This window comes from Psittacula echo (assembly GCF_963264785.1).
Source record: "Psittacula echo genome assembly, chromosome: 8".
NCBI classification, from domain to species: Eukaryota; Metazoa; Chordata; class Aves; order Psittaciformes; family Psittacidae; genus Psittacula; species Psittacula echo.
Genome location: NC_137744.1, coordinates 20,513,030 through 20,526,745, shown reverse-complemented (window position 1 = coordinate 20,526,745; position 13,716 = coordinate 20,513,030). Strand labels below are relative to the sequence as shown.

General features: G+C 37.2%; 1 protein-coding gene across 2 annotated transcripts in view; it reads right to left on the bottom strand.

Moving 5' to 3' along the window:
• The window catches only part of DIAPH2 (diaphanous related formin 2), a 231,741-nt gene that overhangs the window by 120,615 nt on the left and 97,410 nt on the right, over window positions 1-13,716 (bottom strand). For both annotated transcript variants that reach the window (XM_080624841.1, XM_080624842.1), the window contains one exon: window positions 12,315-12,444. In XM_080624841.1, coding sequence (XP_080480967.1) covers window positions 12,315-12,444 — 130 coding nt within the window. The remainder of the gene's footprint in view (window positions 1-12,314; window positions 12,445-13,716) is intronic.

The following is a 13,716-nucleotide window of genomic DNA, read 5'->3' as shown; positions in this document are numbered from 1 at the left end:
GATTTAATACCCCACAATTACTTAATCTCTAATGACAGTACATATAATCCTGGTCAATTCTTAAAAAGACAGGGCCACAAACAACTTCTGATGCGTGGAACCAGAGGGCAGAACATCCAGCCCGTTATCTACCTTTCAGTAATCACTGACTGCAGGCAGCTGCTCTACGAAACTAATGCTGGAGTTGTACATCCCAGCTAACCCAAGGATTCCTTGGGTACTCAAGCACATGACTTCTTTTTAAAGGGGTTTCCACTTTTTATTATCTTCCAATGGTGATTGGAAAGTTGCAGATTATTTTCAAAAGAATCGTTTATTTTCTTACTCTCCTGTACTTTAAAAACGTGTGCTGGGACTATGTGAGATTAAACAGTAGCAGGCATTTGATTCAAGATGATAGCTTGAAAAGGAATAAAAAAGTAAATAGGAAATTGGAATCCTATAAAGAAGGAAGCAGTTCCCAGAGCAAAATCAATTCGGTATTTTTGGTAAGTAATGGTTCATAGCAGCCATAACAATGATGTAACTTGTCACAGGCACATTCAAATACCTAAGGCACCAATAGAGCTCTCTATTACAGTCATAATCTTGATTTTATTTTCAATTTCATCTTTTCTATTGGGTACCAATTAGTAACTAATCATGTAAATCTTAGAATTCCAATGAAACAGCTTTTTAAGCTTAACTCAACAGGGGTGGAGGAGTAATAAATCTATGCAGAGCACAGTATCCTTGTAGCTATTAACGTAACGTTCAAGAGTTAACTTGAAATCAACCAGTAAAGCAGTTTAAATAATAAACACTGTCAAAGCTTCGAGATTATGGCCGCATTAGTTTAATCATTGGATATTATTGTCAGAAATGGAGCACACATTTTTGCTTCAACTGAAAAACTTTCATTACGGAAATATTTTTACAGGCTGTTATGTGGCTAGAAAGGGAGACAAACAGCACTGAAGTAAAATCCTAGAACTGAAAAATAAATTAGCAGAAAGCAAATGGTAATTTTGGTGCTAAAAAGAATAGCAGCTTCTGTGGCATTTCTCAAGCAAATAGGTAACCTAAGAGATAAAGTTTAACTGTTTTCAGCAATTTCGAAATATTTAAATGCATGACCACTTAGCCAGAGCAGTTTATTTCCGTTTGAAATGTAAAGTGTAAAGGAATTCAGCAAGCAATGGCAAATGAGAATTTTTAGTCTCTGTCATTAATATGGAAGAAAAGTATTTTCAGTAACTTTATTTTACAAAACTAAGTTTTAAAACAGTTCAGATGAGGTGCCCCTGACTCTGACAGTACAAAGGAACTCCATCTAAGCAAGAAGACTGCATTCAAAAACTCCTCTTCCCATAACTAACATTCCCACTGAATTGCCAACAAAACACTGTGGAATAGGCATTTTCATTCACTTCATTTTTGTTTTGACTAGCCCAGACAAATCCACAAGTTCTGTTTAAACAATTTATGAAGTTATTGTTCTGCAAGACAAACTTCAGAAGACCATGTAACAACACAGATGTATATATATATATGGACACTATAATAAAATATCTGCCTTTCCTCCCATGAACTGTTCTATTAGAGATTAAGTACTTCAGTAAGGTGAAGATGAGGCACTGTGGATACTTTTTAGTCTTTCAGGGAAAATGATGTAAATCTATTAAAAGTCTGGAAAGATTTTAATTTACGAAAGCATAAAATCTACTTGTCACAAAATGCCATTTCTTTGAAACCATTCCATAAATGCACGTACTGATCACTATACTTCTCAAAGCCCATGATCACAAGGCAAAGGCTTGTCCACCTTCAATTTGCCCATCACTGCACATGAAAATTAGGCATTCTGGTAGAACTAGCCTGAAAATCTACATGAAAGGTAGCATTCGGTCTTCAGTGGCACGCAAGCACTTTCAAGACTATTACTGGGAAAGCCTCTCTATAGCAGCAATGAAATTAAATGTTGCAGCAGGAGAGCACAACCAACTAAATCCAGTACACAAATATCTCATTTCAAGATAGCAACAAGAAGACAAATACTGAAAACTAGTGAAATGATGGGGGGAAGGGAACCCAGGCCAGAATGGTTTGGATTGAAGGGGACCTTAAAGCTCATTCACCTCCAAAACCCTGCCACAGGCAGAAACACCTTCCACTAGAGCAGGTCGCTCCAAGCCCCATTCCAACCTGGCCTTGAACACTGCCAAAGATGGGGCAGTCACAGCTTCTCTGGGCAACCTATCACCTTCCTATAATATTTTTCTTCACTTTACTATTTTCCCTATATTAATTCCTTCTTTGTAAAAAAAATAAATCCCATCCACTTATTTTGGAGAAAGCAGTTGCACAGACTGCACGCTACGGAAGGCTTAGTGAATGTCTGGTAAACCACTTTAGTCCTAGCAAAATGCTACAAGCAGTTAATCTCATGTTAATGTCAAATGCTAGCTAGTCCCCACAGTCAAGGTAAGCATTTTATATGTACAGTAATACAGTGATAGTACCACAGGACAGCCTAATCCTCTCTAAAGTAAGACTGCGTCAGACTGAGTCCTCCCCTATAACGAGGTAAAATGATACATTTTGATTAGGTGCAGTGTCTCTTGCATAATAAATTTAAAGAGTCTCTGATCACAAAGCAGAACAGGAATGGCCATAGCCACGCTTAGTAAAAACCTTAGTGAGAGCCAGTGATATGAATTAGTTCAGCAAGTAAAAGCAAGTCTATGTGAAGCAAACGAACTAGTGGATTTGTAAGTCTAGACAGTATTTGTACCGTAACTACAGTCTGAGCATAGAAATGATTATTTATTTCTTATTGCCTGAGGGCAGGTGGAAGTAAGTCTTTGACAAAAGTATGAAAAACAGCTTGAGAGGAAATGGGTGAGCAAGCACCTAATCTGCAGGAATTACAGTCATTGATTACTCAATTCATAGCACTAAGTCTGTATTTATTCAGAAAATAAATGTTTTGTTGGACTTAGGTGAATAGTGCTGCTGCAGTCTACTTGAGGAGTCTGTGTATCTCAGAGTATCCCTCTATATTATGTATGGGTATATATGGACATATACTGTCATAAATAGATCTCACAGGTATACATATGTATGCATGCATTTATATAGGGGGGTTTTTTGTGTGATACAGGTGTATCTTATGTATAACTCATAAGTATGTGTATATATATGTACATATATTTATGTGTACCTACATGCATACACACATATCTGTGATATACAGCAGAATATGCCTGCGTCACACAAAATAACCTATACTTGAGGCTTCATGGTTGAACAGCTTCAGACTAGAAAGCAGCACAGCTCCCTTAACATGCTATTTCTCAAGTTATTAACATGTCTCTGCTCATTCTAGAAATCTTTCCTAACCCAGCTATCCTGTGTCCTGGACACAAACTATGATCAATCACTTTGTCATATTTTGATATACAGATAAACCACTGTGCTATAAAGGTACATCCAGCATTGGAAGAATGCTTCTGAAGAGCATGGTACATGGCTTTGATCATCATTGCTCCTGAATATCAGAGAGGAAAAAAGCATTGGAGTGACCACGTGCAGTATTTCCTTTATCAGAAACAGGTCTTCCCTAACTGTGAAGTGCAATAGACCTAGAACAAGCTTCAACAATAAAAATAACTTAATACTGAAACGTTTTTGCCAGGTAAGACACTGAACTCAACCATTAGAAATTCAAAGGAAGATGTCAGATAACCAGTCCAGACAGGTGGGATCAAACTCTTAGGATTACATCCACCCACAGCTACCATTGATAACAAGCAAATGCTCCAATTTCTAGATACACATCCTGTGTTTTTAACAGAACTTGGGCAGAAGTGAAGGATTATGGATAAGTACATTCTTAGGCCAACAGTGTCTAAATTTCAAAGCAAAACTCCAACTACAGTGAAAGAAATGGTGTTAAGTTCATAACCTCTAAAGAAATGTTGAAATGCTTAGAGGTGGAGGTTCAAACACCTTGGGATCAAAGGTTAAAAACCAGAGTATTTAACTAGCTAGGGCACATTGCCACACTCTTGTTCCAAAAAATGGGTAAGATTTCTGCCACAAACTATTCATGCTCAACAATCGAAACACTATTTGCATGCCTAGATTTCACTCACCAACAGAGTCTCTGCATTTTAGCTGACTTATCACATACATCATATGTGTAAAGGAAGGTAATGACCCAGCTATGCTTTAGCATTTCAAACATCTACTGTAACATCATTATCTTAAACAAAGATAAAGCAATTGTGCATTGATTCTATTGTTCTTTCCATTTGCCAGCAAAGGTGAACCACAATTTCAAGATAAGAGCACTCAGTAACAAGTCCAGCCCCAAGCAGCTCTTAGCTTTAGAGTTTAATGAGAGATTCAGTCTAAGACACTAATTATCTTTCAGTCTGAGAAGATGCTTAATGAAGCATTTATGTGCAGTGACTCTAGACTGCAACATTGCTCTTCATCTACAGAGAGAAAGGAAGGAGACTCACCAACACTTAACCAAAATAATCTTAACTGGATCCAGACTTAAAATCAATGTAGCACAAATGTATATATGACATGATCACATCTTATCACAAAAAGAAAACAGATATAGGTGATACCATTTAAGAAAAGGATGACAGTTCTTAAACACACATTTGGAAAAGAAATACACCACACAAGGTAAAACACTAAAACTACAATTCTGGGTACAAACTATGAACAAAATTTCAGCTTCTCAGAACAACAACAGCAGCCATCTAAAGTGAGGAAATTGAACCGGAATACTGCACACACTGAAGTGCAAATGCCATTATCAAGTTTGTCTTGACAAGTGAGATAGTAGGGGAAGGAGAAAAACATTGCCTGTTAGGCCTAAAACCAGAGCATCATGAGCAGCATGTCTTCTTCTCCCCACTGCAGCTGAGGAAATTACAGACAGTGCTCATAATCCTGAAACACTCAATATATCCACAGAGCAAAAAGAGAAGTTTCTGTGGGTAGCTTATGTTTAATATCAACGTATGTACAGAACTGTACTCTGGTTTGAGGAATAAAACTACTTATCTCAGTTCCAATAATTACGTGCTTATGTATAAGTTTTAAGAATCAAAGAGTAATTCTGATGCACATAATACAACTTACTAGGAGATTAAGAATTGATTATAACTGACAAACAGTGCCCTAGGAGCCCAAAATGCATTGTCATTATCACTATTGACATAAGCCAGTTGTTAAAACTCCTTTCCACAGCACAGCACCAAGTCATTGATCTCTTAAGTCATATATCAGAACATGAAATACCTTCCTGCCTTTGGATAGGTCGTATTATCCAACTCATAATCGACTCAATATTTTTTACTACTTAAGATTAAATTAATTGTCAATAAAAACCCTCAGTTTTCTGAAAAAGAAAGCACTCTGAGCTGTAAGAGTTCTTCTGGTTGAATCCTGACAAGTGGTGTGCTATCTCCATGACCTGCACAAATTCTGTTGTGTGCCAATCTCCTATTGCGTCTGAGCCCTCCTGGCAATACCAGCCCTTCAGCTAGCTAACTTTTCAGGTTTATCTCCCTGAGTAACTTCACAACAGCACATTGTAGAACAGCTTTATTAGCTGAAGGTGAACTGACTTTTCACACTACAAATAAAATCTTTTACAACACAAAATCATAACCAGTAGTATTAGAACCAATGAGTGAGAATAGCTTGTGTTCAGTATCATTCTCCCGGATACACGGATATCTTCTCCTCAGAATTCCAGAAACTCACATTACTTTGATGTTAATTTAATTATAAATGTTATTTCAAGATTTCAGAAGTTAGCTCTGAAAACAGAGATTGTAATTACAACATCAGTGTCTACTACACGAGCAGACTGAAGCAAAACTGCCTGGCAAAACTATAAAGCACACTGCAAGCAATGCAAAGGAAAGAAGCAACTGGACTTTTAAGTTCTATCAATCACAACCAGATTTGGAAGTGTTAACTGAACTTGTTAAATTTTGCTGTGCTTATTTTAAAAGCCCGTATTTTGCACCATCACTATTTCTCCATGCTCGCCTTTGCTTGGTTTGTGTATCCAACTGAAAGGTGTCTGTATGCTGTCACTCATTGTGAAGCAGTTGTGACACAATACATTCAGTGGTACACGTGCAAAAATCACAGAAAGCAAGGAATACAAAGAGAAGGAGCAAAGCTTTTGTAACACAACCTATCTGCTGTGACTGAAAATTCAGAGAAGGTGTTGAGCAGCTTCATCCAACAGACCACCCCTGAGGCTCTCAACTTGCAACAGGAGTTTGGTCTCATTAACTGAGGTGCCAGCCAGATGTGTAATAGCCTTTCTTACACCAACAAAAGTGCAAATTCAAGAACAGAGAGGAGGAAAAGAAAGAAGTGATGTTCTGCAGCTTTCACCTCTCTCTAGTGGCTTGTACTAAGGAATCCTAAATGGATTACATAATTTGAGAAGTCATTTAAAGCAGTCTTCAACTCCAAAATGGTTTAACTACAGCCAGAAATCCTTAAATGCTTTCATTTCTTTAACAAGCAACAACCCATGAGAGTCATTTGGACTATTCTTTAATTTTGCCCTTGATATTTAAACTTCAGGGAGGGAAGTGGATCCTTAAAACACGTTGTCGTGGTTTAAGCCCAGGCCGTAAATCAGAACCACGCAGTCCACTTCCCCCCCCACCTTTCCTCCCTCCGCTCCTGGAGGGACAGGGAGGAGAATCAAAAGAATGCAGCTCCCACGGGTTGAGATAAGAACAGTTTAATAACTAAGGAATAACACAAATCACTACTGCTACCACCAATAATAATAATGATAAAGGAAATAACAAGGAAGAGAATACAACCGCTCACCAACCGGTACCTCACCCCCACCCTGCCTTGATCCAGCCCTTCCGGGAACTCTCCATTCTACATCCTGGGCATGACGTGCTATGGTATGGAATACCTCCTTGGCTAGTTTGGGTCAGGTGTCCCGTCCCCGCCCCCTCCCGGCCCCTCCTCCTCCCTGGCAGAGCATGAGACTCACAAAGTCCTTGGTCAGTCTAAACATCAGTGTTATCAGCTCTGTTCCGAGGCTGAAAGTCAAAAACACAGTGCTGCAACAGCTACTAAGAAGGAGAAAAACTGACTGCTACTGCTGAACCCAGGACACACGTACCACAGAAAACAAATTTGTTTAATGTAGAATCCAAATCATAAATTCAAAATGTGGCTTCAGAATTCAGAACTACACCAATTTTGCATACACACTAGAAGACAGCCTCTAAATAAAGCCTCAAAATCTTCACAGACTGGGAATATTTAGTAAGCAATTTTGCAGAGCAAAAGGCAATCCAGAACCCCACTGAGTCTCCAACAGATCTCTTCCAGAAACTGCACCTTGGAACTATCACAAATACTATCTGTGAAGTTTTTCCTTCCCTGTCTTCCTCACTGACACTTGTCAATGAAGGAGAACACATCTGTGGAAAAAACTTTTAATGAGGTGATGCATAAACTACCACTGATATGCTGAGGCTATATGCAAATACAGGAGTATTACCAGAGGGAAAAACTCTTCAAGTATTTGATGTACCTGACTGTGTGTTTATTACATTTAGAAAAACACATTGAGAGAGTTTCTGACATTTCAATATTGCAGTTTACGTGAATGAAAAGAATGACAGAAGTCACTAAACAGTGCAAGATTGACTTGTGATTATGATGCAAAACGCCAGCTTCAGATTCTGTTATAGAGAGAAGAGTCACAGATGCAGGCATTAAATTTCTCACGCCAGAAGTCATTGTCTATTTTATACCCATTAATGTGCCAGATTGGGCAAAATCTGTTTCAGCAAATTAAACAGTGCAAGGTGGAAGATACTGCAGATCTCTATGTAAAAACACAGTTTCTTCTACTGCAATGAACTATAAAACTTCTGTTTGACAGAAAAATGACTCCTACTTATGGGTATGTTTAAATTGCTATACTTGAAAGCAAAAATGGTACAGAATGTTTTAAAATATTTTCTCCACTGTAAAATTATGACATTAAATCGCAGTGAAGTACCTGCACAGAATTTAAACATTAAGGTTTTCTTAGAGCATTTGTAATAATAGATTAAGTATATACATATTTGCATTGCACAGTGCTTCTGATTGCTGGTGTCTTTCCTAGAGACATGCCTCAACCATCAGAACCATATGCTTGCAAATGGGAGAAATAATTTTTTGTGTCAACAGGAGAAAGAAATCTGTGCTCTTGTTATTAGTACTGTCTAGTTGTCTACACACACATAATTCACTCCCCTGCTCCAAGGCGTCTTTCATTTGATTTTACTCAGAATGCCCCTTGTTTCTTTTAACAGTACTTTAAAAGAATTATTAGTGGTGTACCTTTTTACCAGGCACACAATTCTCTACCTTAAGCACTGGAAAAAACTCTCATTATTTCTGAAAGAGCTTTTATACTGCATGTACAGTTAAGGTCAGCTTTTTCCTTAGAGTTAAGCTGCTCTTCAGAGTCCTACAACTGCTCAGATAACCCCAAGATCCATACCCCATCTATACATGAGGTATCACATTAACTTGCACAGCATGTCAAGATAACATAGAGAATGGCCAACTACAGATAACAGCATTCTATATCCAACTGATTCTGACCTAAACACCAGGAGAACAACACAGGCTCATAGAACTTCCCATAACTACACAGCCTAGTAGCTCCCACTCTTGGCAGACAAAAGAAGCAACACAAGTATGTCAAGAATTGTAAAATTCAGGAGGGGCTTGAACCAAAGTTCAACTGATAGAGGTATGGCTGTGTTTTATTTTAAATACAGGCACAATGTTTAAGCCATGAACTGTGATTTACAACTGTTGCTCTTTGAAAATCTGAGATTAAGTTGCTATAAAATACATGGCTGATGTTCCTCCTCAAGTTTGCATGTTACATATTTCTTTTTTATGATTTCTGGGAGTCTTGGCATTCAGAGGAGTTTCAAGTTAAAAAATACATGTCTTTTCTAAGGAATTCCACATTACACTTTTTACGTGACTTTGCCTAGAAACCCCAAACTTGTGATCTGACTTGAGCAAGGTACCTTTTGTTCTTGTTGTGAAGTTTGGTTTGACTGACCCTACAGAAAGGGATGGAAATTTGTCAGCTATTTAATAAAATCACAGATTGTAGGATGATAACAACAAATACCACGAAAGGCAGCAACTGGAATAACAAGTAAATAAGGTAGAAATATGAAAACAAGGCTTCACACACTTGGAACAGCAGGGGAACAAGAGGAAAACACTGCAGACTGGAGGAAGGTATCTCTTCCATTTAAGAATCCAGTTTGTCACAGTCTTGTGAGATTTTTATTGGTTTTCATTTCACAGTCTGCTCCAAGCAGGAAGCGCTGCTTTTCCAATAATGTCCTGACAGTTAAACAGTTTAACCTTTGCTCATACTTTCCAGAATAAGACTGTTTCCTAATTTGTTTTTCCTTTTCATAAACCTCCGGATTGATCTGCCATCTTTAAAAAGATCAAATATTTCATTATACCTAATATCAGATTATTGAAGACTTTACTACATGCATGAGCAGTTCATCTAATCCCATTGACCTTTTCATATGAAAATCCACTTTCATGCTTTATCTGCTATTTGTTAGAAAAAAAAATATCATCTATTTGTTATAAAAATCATCTGTTGTTCAGATGCTGGTTCTTCATTCTTATAAGGAAATTAAAGCAAAACAAGACTTAACTTTTATTTATGTGAAACTGAGAAAATGCACCCAAGATTGAAAAGAAATTGTATGTGTTAAATCTTGTATTTGGAGTTTTATGTACAATTTAAACCATGAGGCTGCCTTCTGCCTTAAATGTAAGCAGCATCATTCTCAGTAATCAGACCTATTCAGTTATATTTCCTTATTTATAATTCATACAGAGACAACATTTCCTGGTAGATTTCCTTCTATTTTATGTATAAATGGCTGATGCCAATGTCCTCACATCTATAGCCAGTTTACTCCAAAAGAAGCCTCCTACAGGGAAAATAAACCCAACTGTCCATCTCTGAAACCACTGGTTTATCAGCAAACAATAAATAGGAAAGAAAAATCTTCTCTTCAACAAAAATCATGTTAACTTCCTGCACAGAGAAAATGACTACCTGTGACAGAGCAGATGAACATTACAATTAAGCAAAACCCCAAAAGTACCAGGGGGAACTGTAGCAAGTGGCACAAATCACGTTTATTCTGCCAAAAATCTGCTTTGTTAGAGAAAGCAAAGAAAGGCTGAAAGGGAAGGTTTGGTCATTAAAAACCAACAGTAATTTATACTGCTGATAATAAGTCAACACTGTTTGTAGGAAATATAATGAGCTTTTATCTTACAGAATGAAACAAATGTAACTGCAATAAACCCTTTTTCATATATATTCTAAGCATCAGGATTATTAGTGACTTTGCTCCCAATTAATATGCTATGTCTCTAGGATGCTATAGCTTATTTTAACTTGACTAACTCTTACAGTTTAATTCCTCAAGTCAACTTACAGAACATTAGAAGCTTTGAATCAAACTATAAAAATCTCAGAGCTGCAAGGTCAAGCATCAGCAACAGGAGAAAATTAATGAAAGCTCATCAAAGGTGCCTGGTAAACCATAAGGCTTTGTAAAGAATTCCAAAGGAAAAAAAAAAAGGAAGAAAAGGGTTAAACTTAAAAATCACGTCCAGAAGAATGATCACCAGATAGAAAACATTGCTGGAATTTAGATAAGATGACAAACTTGTTCATAAGTAAAAGGAATCATCAGTCACTCTAGCATAGTCCTTGTGAACACACTGGCCACACCAGTGATGCTTACAGGGTAAGGTTGGGCGAGAGAAGAAAAAAGATTGACAGCAAAATTAATAGTAAGAATTCTTTGTGTAATATCCATAGTGGTGCTCAGAGGTAAGTATCCAGCTGTATGCTGTTCAACCACGCACCATAAACGTATGTGTGTGTGTATACATATATAGATATCGATCTGGTAGATTCAAGACAGTAATGCACAAGTTACCTCTTCAGTGTCTATACTGCTGTAAAACACAACACCATCCTCAACCTCTACAAACTGACTGGCTCCATTTTGTCAATGGGCCTTCATGTTGCTGAAGTATTCATCAGCAAAGAGGAACATTAAACATGGAGACATTTAATCAATACGAATAGAATGTAGTTTATATGCAGACAAGAAAAAACCATACAAAAGTACTTGTGAAGTTTGAGAAACAACAAAAAATTGTGTGACAAATGCAATCACATAAATCTGTGAATAAGCTAGAGATGAAGCAATAGCAGTGCTAGGGAATAGTTCATCAATCAACCTAAGTCCTTGGGGAAAGAAGAGTTCTGCTCTCACTCGACTAAAGTGTAAGACAGAAAACGACAAACTGAGAGAAAATGATGGCTTAATTAAAAGAAGTGTCTATCTAATAAACACTGCACTGAACAGAGACGCTGACTGAGAACACCAAAAAAAGGAGACAAAAATTTGCAAGACAAACCTGCCTAGAGCTAGCAGAAATGTTATTTTCCCCTCTCTTTCTCTTCATATTTGTGTGCTATCCCAAGTTTTTCTCTTCTGATGAATCAGTAATGCCCAGTCAAAACAGAACAGTTTGAATTACCTTCTTCAACCGCTATCACTCAGACTTTGCTTTTGATAGCTAAGCAACAAGCGTGGTGAGCAGCACAGCTTATTTCACTTAGATATCCAACACATGAATTACTCTATCACTTGGCTATACTGCTGACTGACCAAGAATGAAAACAGTATTAAGTGTTGACTGTATGGTACAATTAAACTGTACATTTCATATACACTCTGGGATCCTAAGAAAGCATATTTGTTATTCTCTATTCAGTGTTAATTCAAGTGTTAATATGGGAAGGATACTGTGTGTATGCCCATGCACTCATGCACACAGATGTTCACTCTCAACCAACAAGACTTCAAAGGCTTAATGCTAAACTAAACATCATCATTACACTGCTTACACAACTTCCCCCATGCTGTTTTGCCAGTACTTCACCAAAACAGGTCATATTATTACCACTACCTACTTAGAAGAAGAGAAGTAACGTCTCTACTGTTTTTCCCCTGCCTACTTTACTCAGGTCAATAAATACCAGAAAAGCAAAATCCACATGGATTATGAATGTTTACAGGTTATGTAACCCAACAACCTAATACGAAACGTTGGAAGTATTTCATGTCAAAGCACACAGCTGTTACTTTCTGGTATTTTATCTATTTGCTTACCTTTACTTGCACTCTCAACATGCTGCAATTCCTCAGGAAATTTTAAGATGTCCCTGTAGCTTTCCTCACAGATTTCTGCCAGAAAATGTAGGAGCGTTGTTTTATGATCTGATGATTTAGTGTCTCGAATCTAGCAAGCGAACACAAGAGAAAAGAGAGAATTTTTTAGTCAAATGTTTAAGCAAAGTGATCATTGCAATTCTAAACTCTTCAGCAAAAAGTTACGGTGGTTGCCTGCAAATGGAAGAAATCATTTAAAACACGAAAATTCTCCAATTCTTTATCATTTAAGACTACAAAGGGAGCCTACGCCTATGCTCCTATGCTGTATTTCTTGAAAGAATAATTATACCAAGAACAAAACCTGAAGACAGTCCATAAAGTCCTGAGATTTGAGCAATGCAGGTTCAGAATGCTTGCTGTGATTAAAAAAAGAGCTGTGAATAGAGACTAAACAGAAGAGCATTTAATTCATTCTTTCAATGCCCCCCACTGCCAGATTTCTCAAGGATTCCCTCTGAAATGCTGCAGAGCTGGACAGAGTGCTAAAAGTCAGAATCTACTCTTTTACCAGTCAAGTTTGACAAACTCCTTGTCATAAATCTACAGGTTTTTTATTGAAACACAATTTAACACAGGCTGATTTATCCTGAAGACTTTAAATTTTACACAGACACATTAAAGAAATGCACCCCACCTTCCTGGAATACAAAATAATACAAAAGCAAAGGTAACTAACTGCCAGTAGAGAAAATTTAATACATTCAGCTTTATTTATGAAGAGCTGCCTGAAAATTGTGCACAGTGTGAGCAAAGAGGTAACTGCATATTTTCACTAGACTCTAAGGATATGTTAGAGGCAATTTTTAGTGGTCTACAATAAACTGATCTTCTTGAAGGTGGTCAGACCCTCTGTTCTCCATTAACCTGAGTGCATTAACTGCTAGAATCAGTTTGGTGTTTTAACAAACAAAGTCTGAGACAATTGTTAAAATAAAGGGCTAGAGGCAAATTTCCAAGGAAACAGATCCTGGTAGCTAAATCCTGTGGCACAGTGCATGTATATATGCAAAGGAACAGCATGAACTTGAGAGGGAGAAAATTAATTTAAGTCTAAATTTAGTTTCTCCATTTTTATATGGATATGGAGAATGAATGTATGAGTTGATTGAAGATTTAGTGGAAGTAGAGATCACCCCTTATTTACAAGGGCAACAGAGAGAGTAGGTGTGTGCAAGAGTTTGAGATAAATGTACTTCACTCTCCTTAGAGAATTACTATTACAAGTATATCTGTAAAGATGTATTTAACCACATTACTAACTCATCTAGTACAGTTCTTATACATGAGTAAGCTACAACATACACAACAAATGAAATTAAGGATTTATTTAAGAAGAATA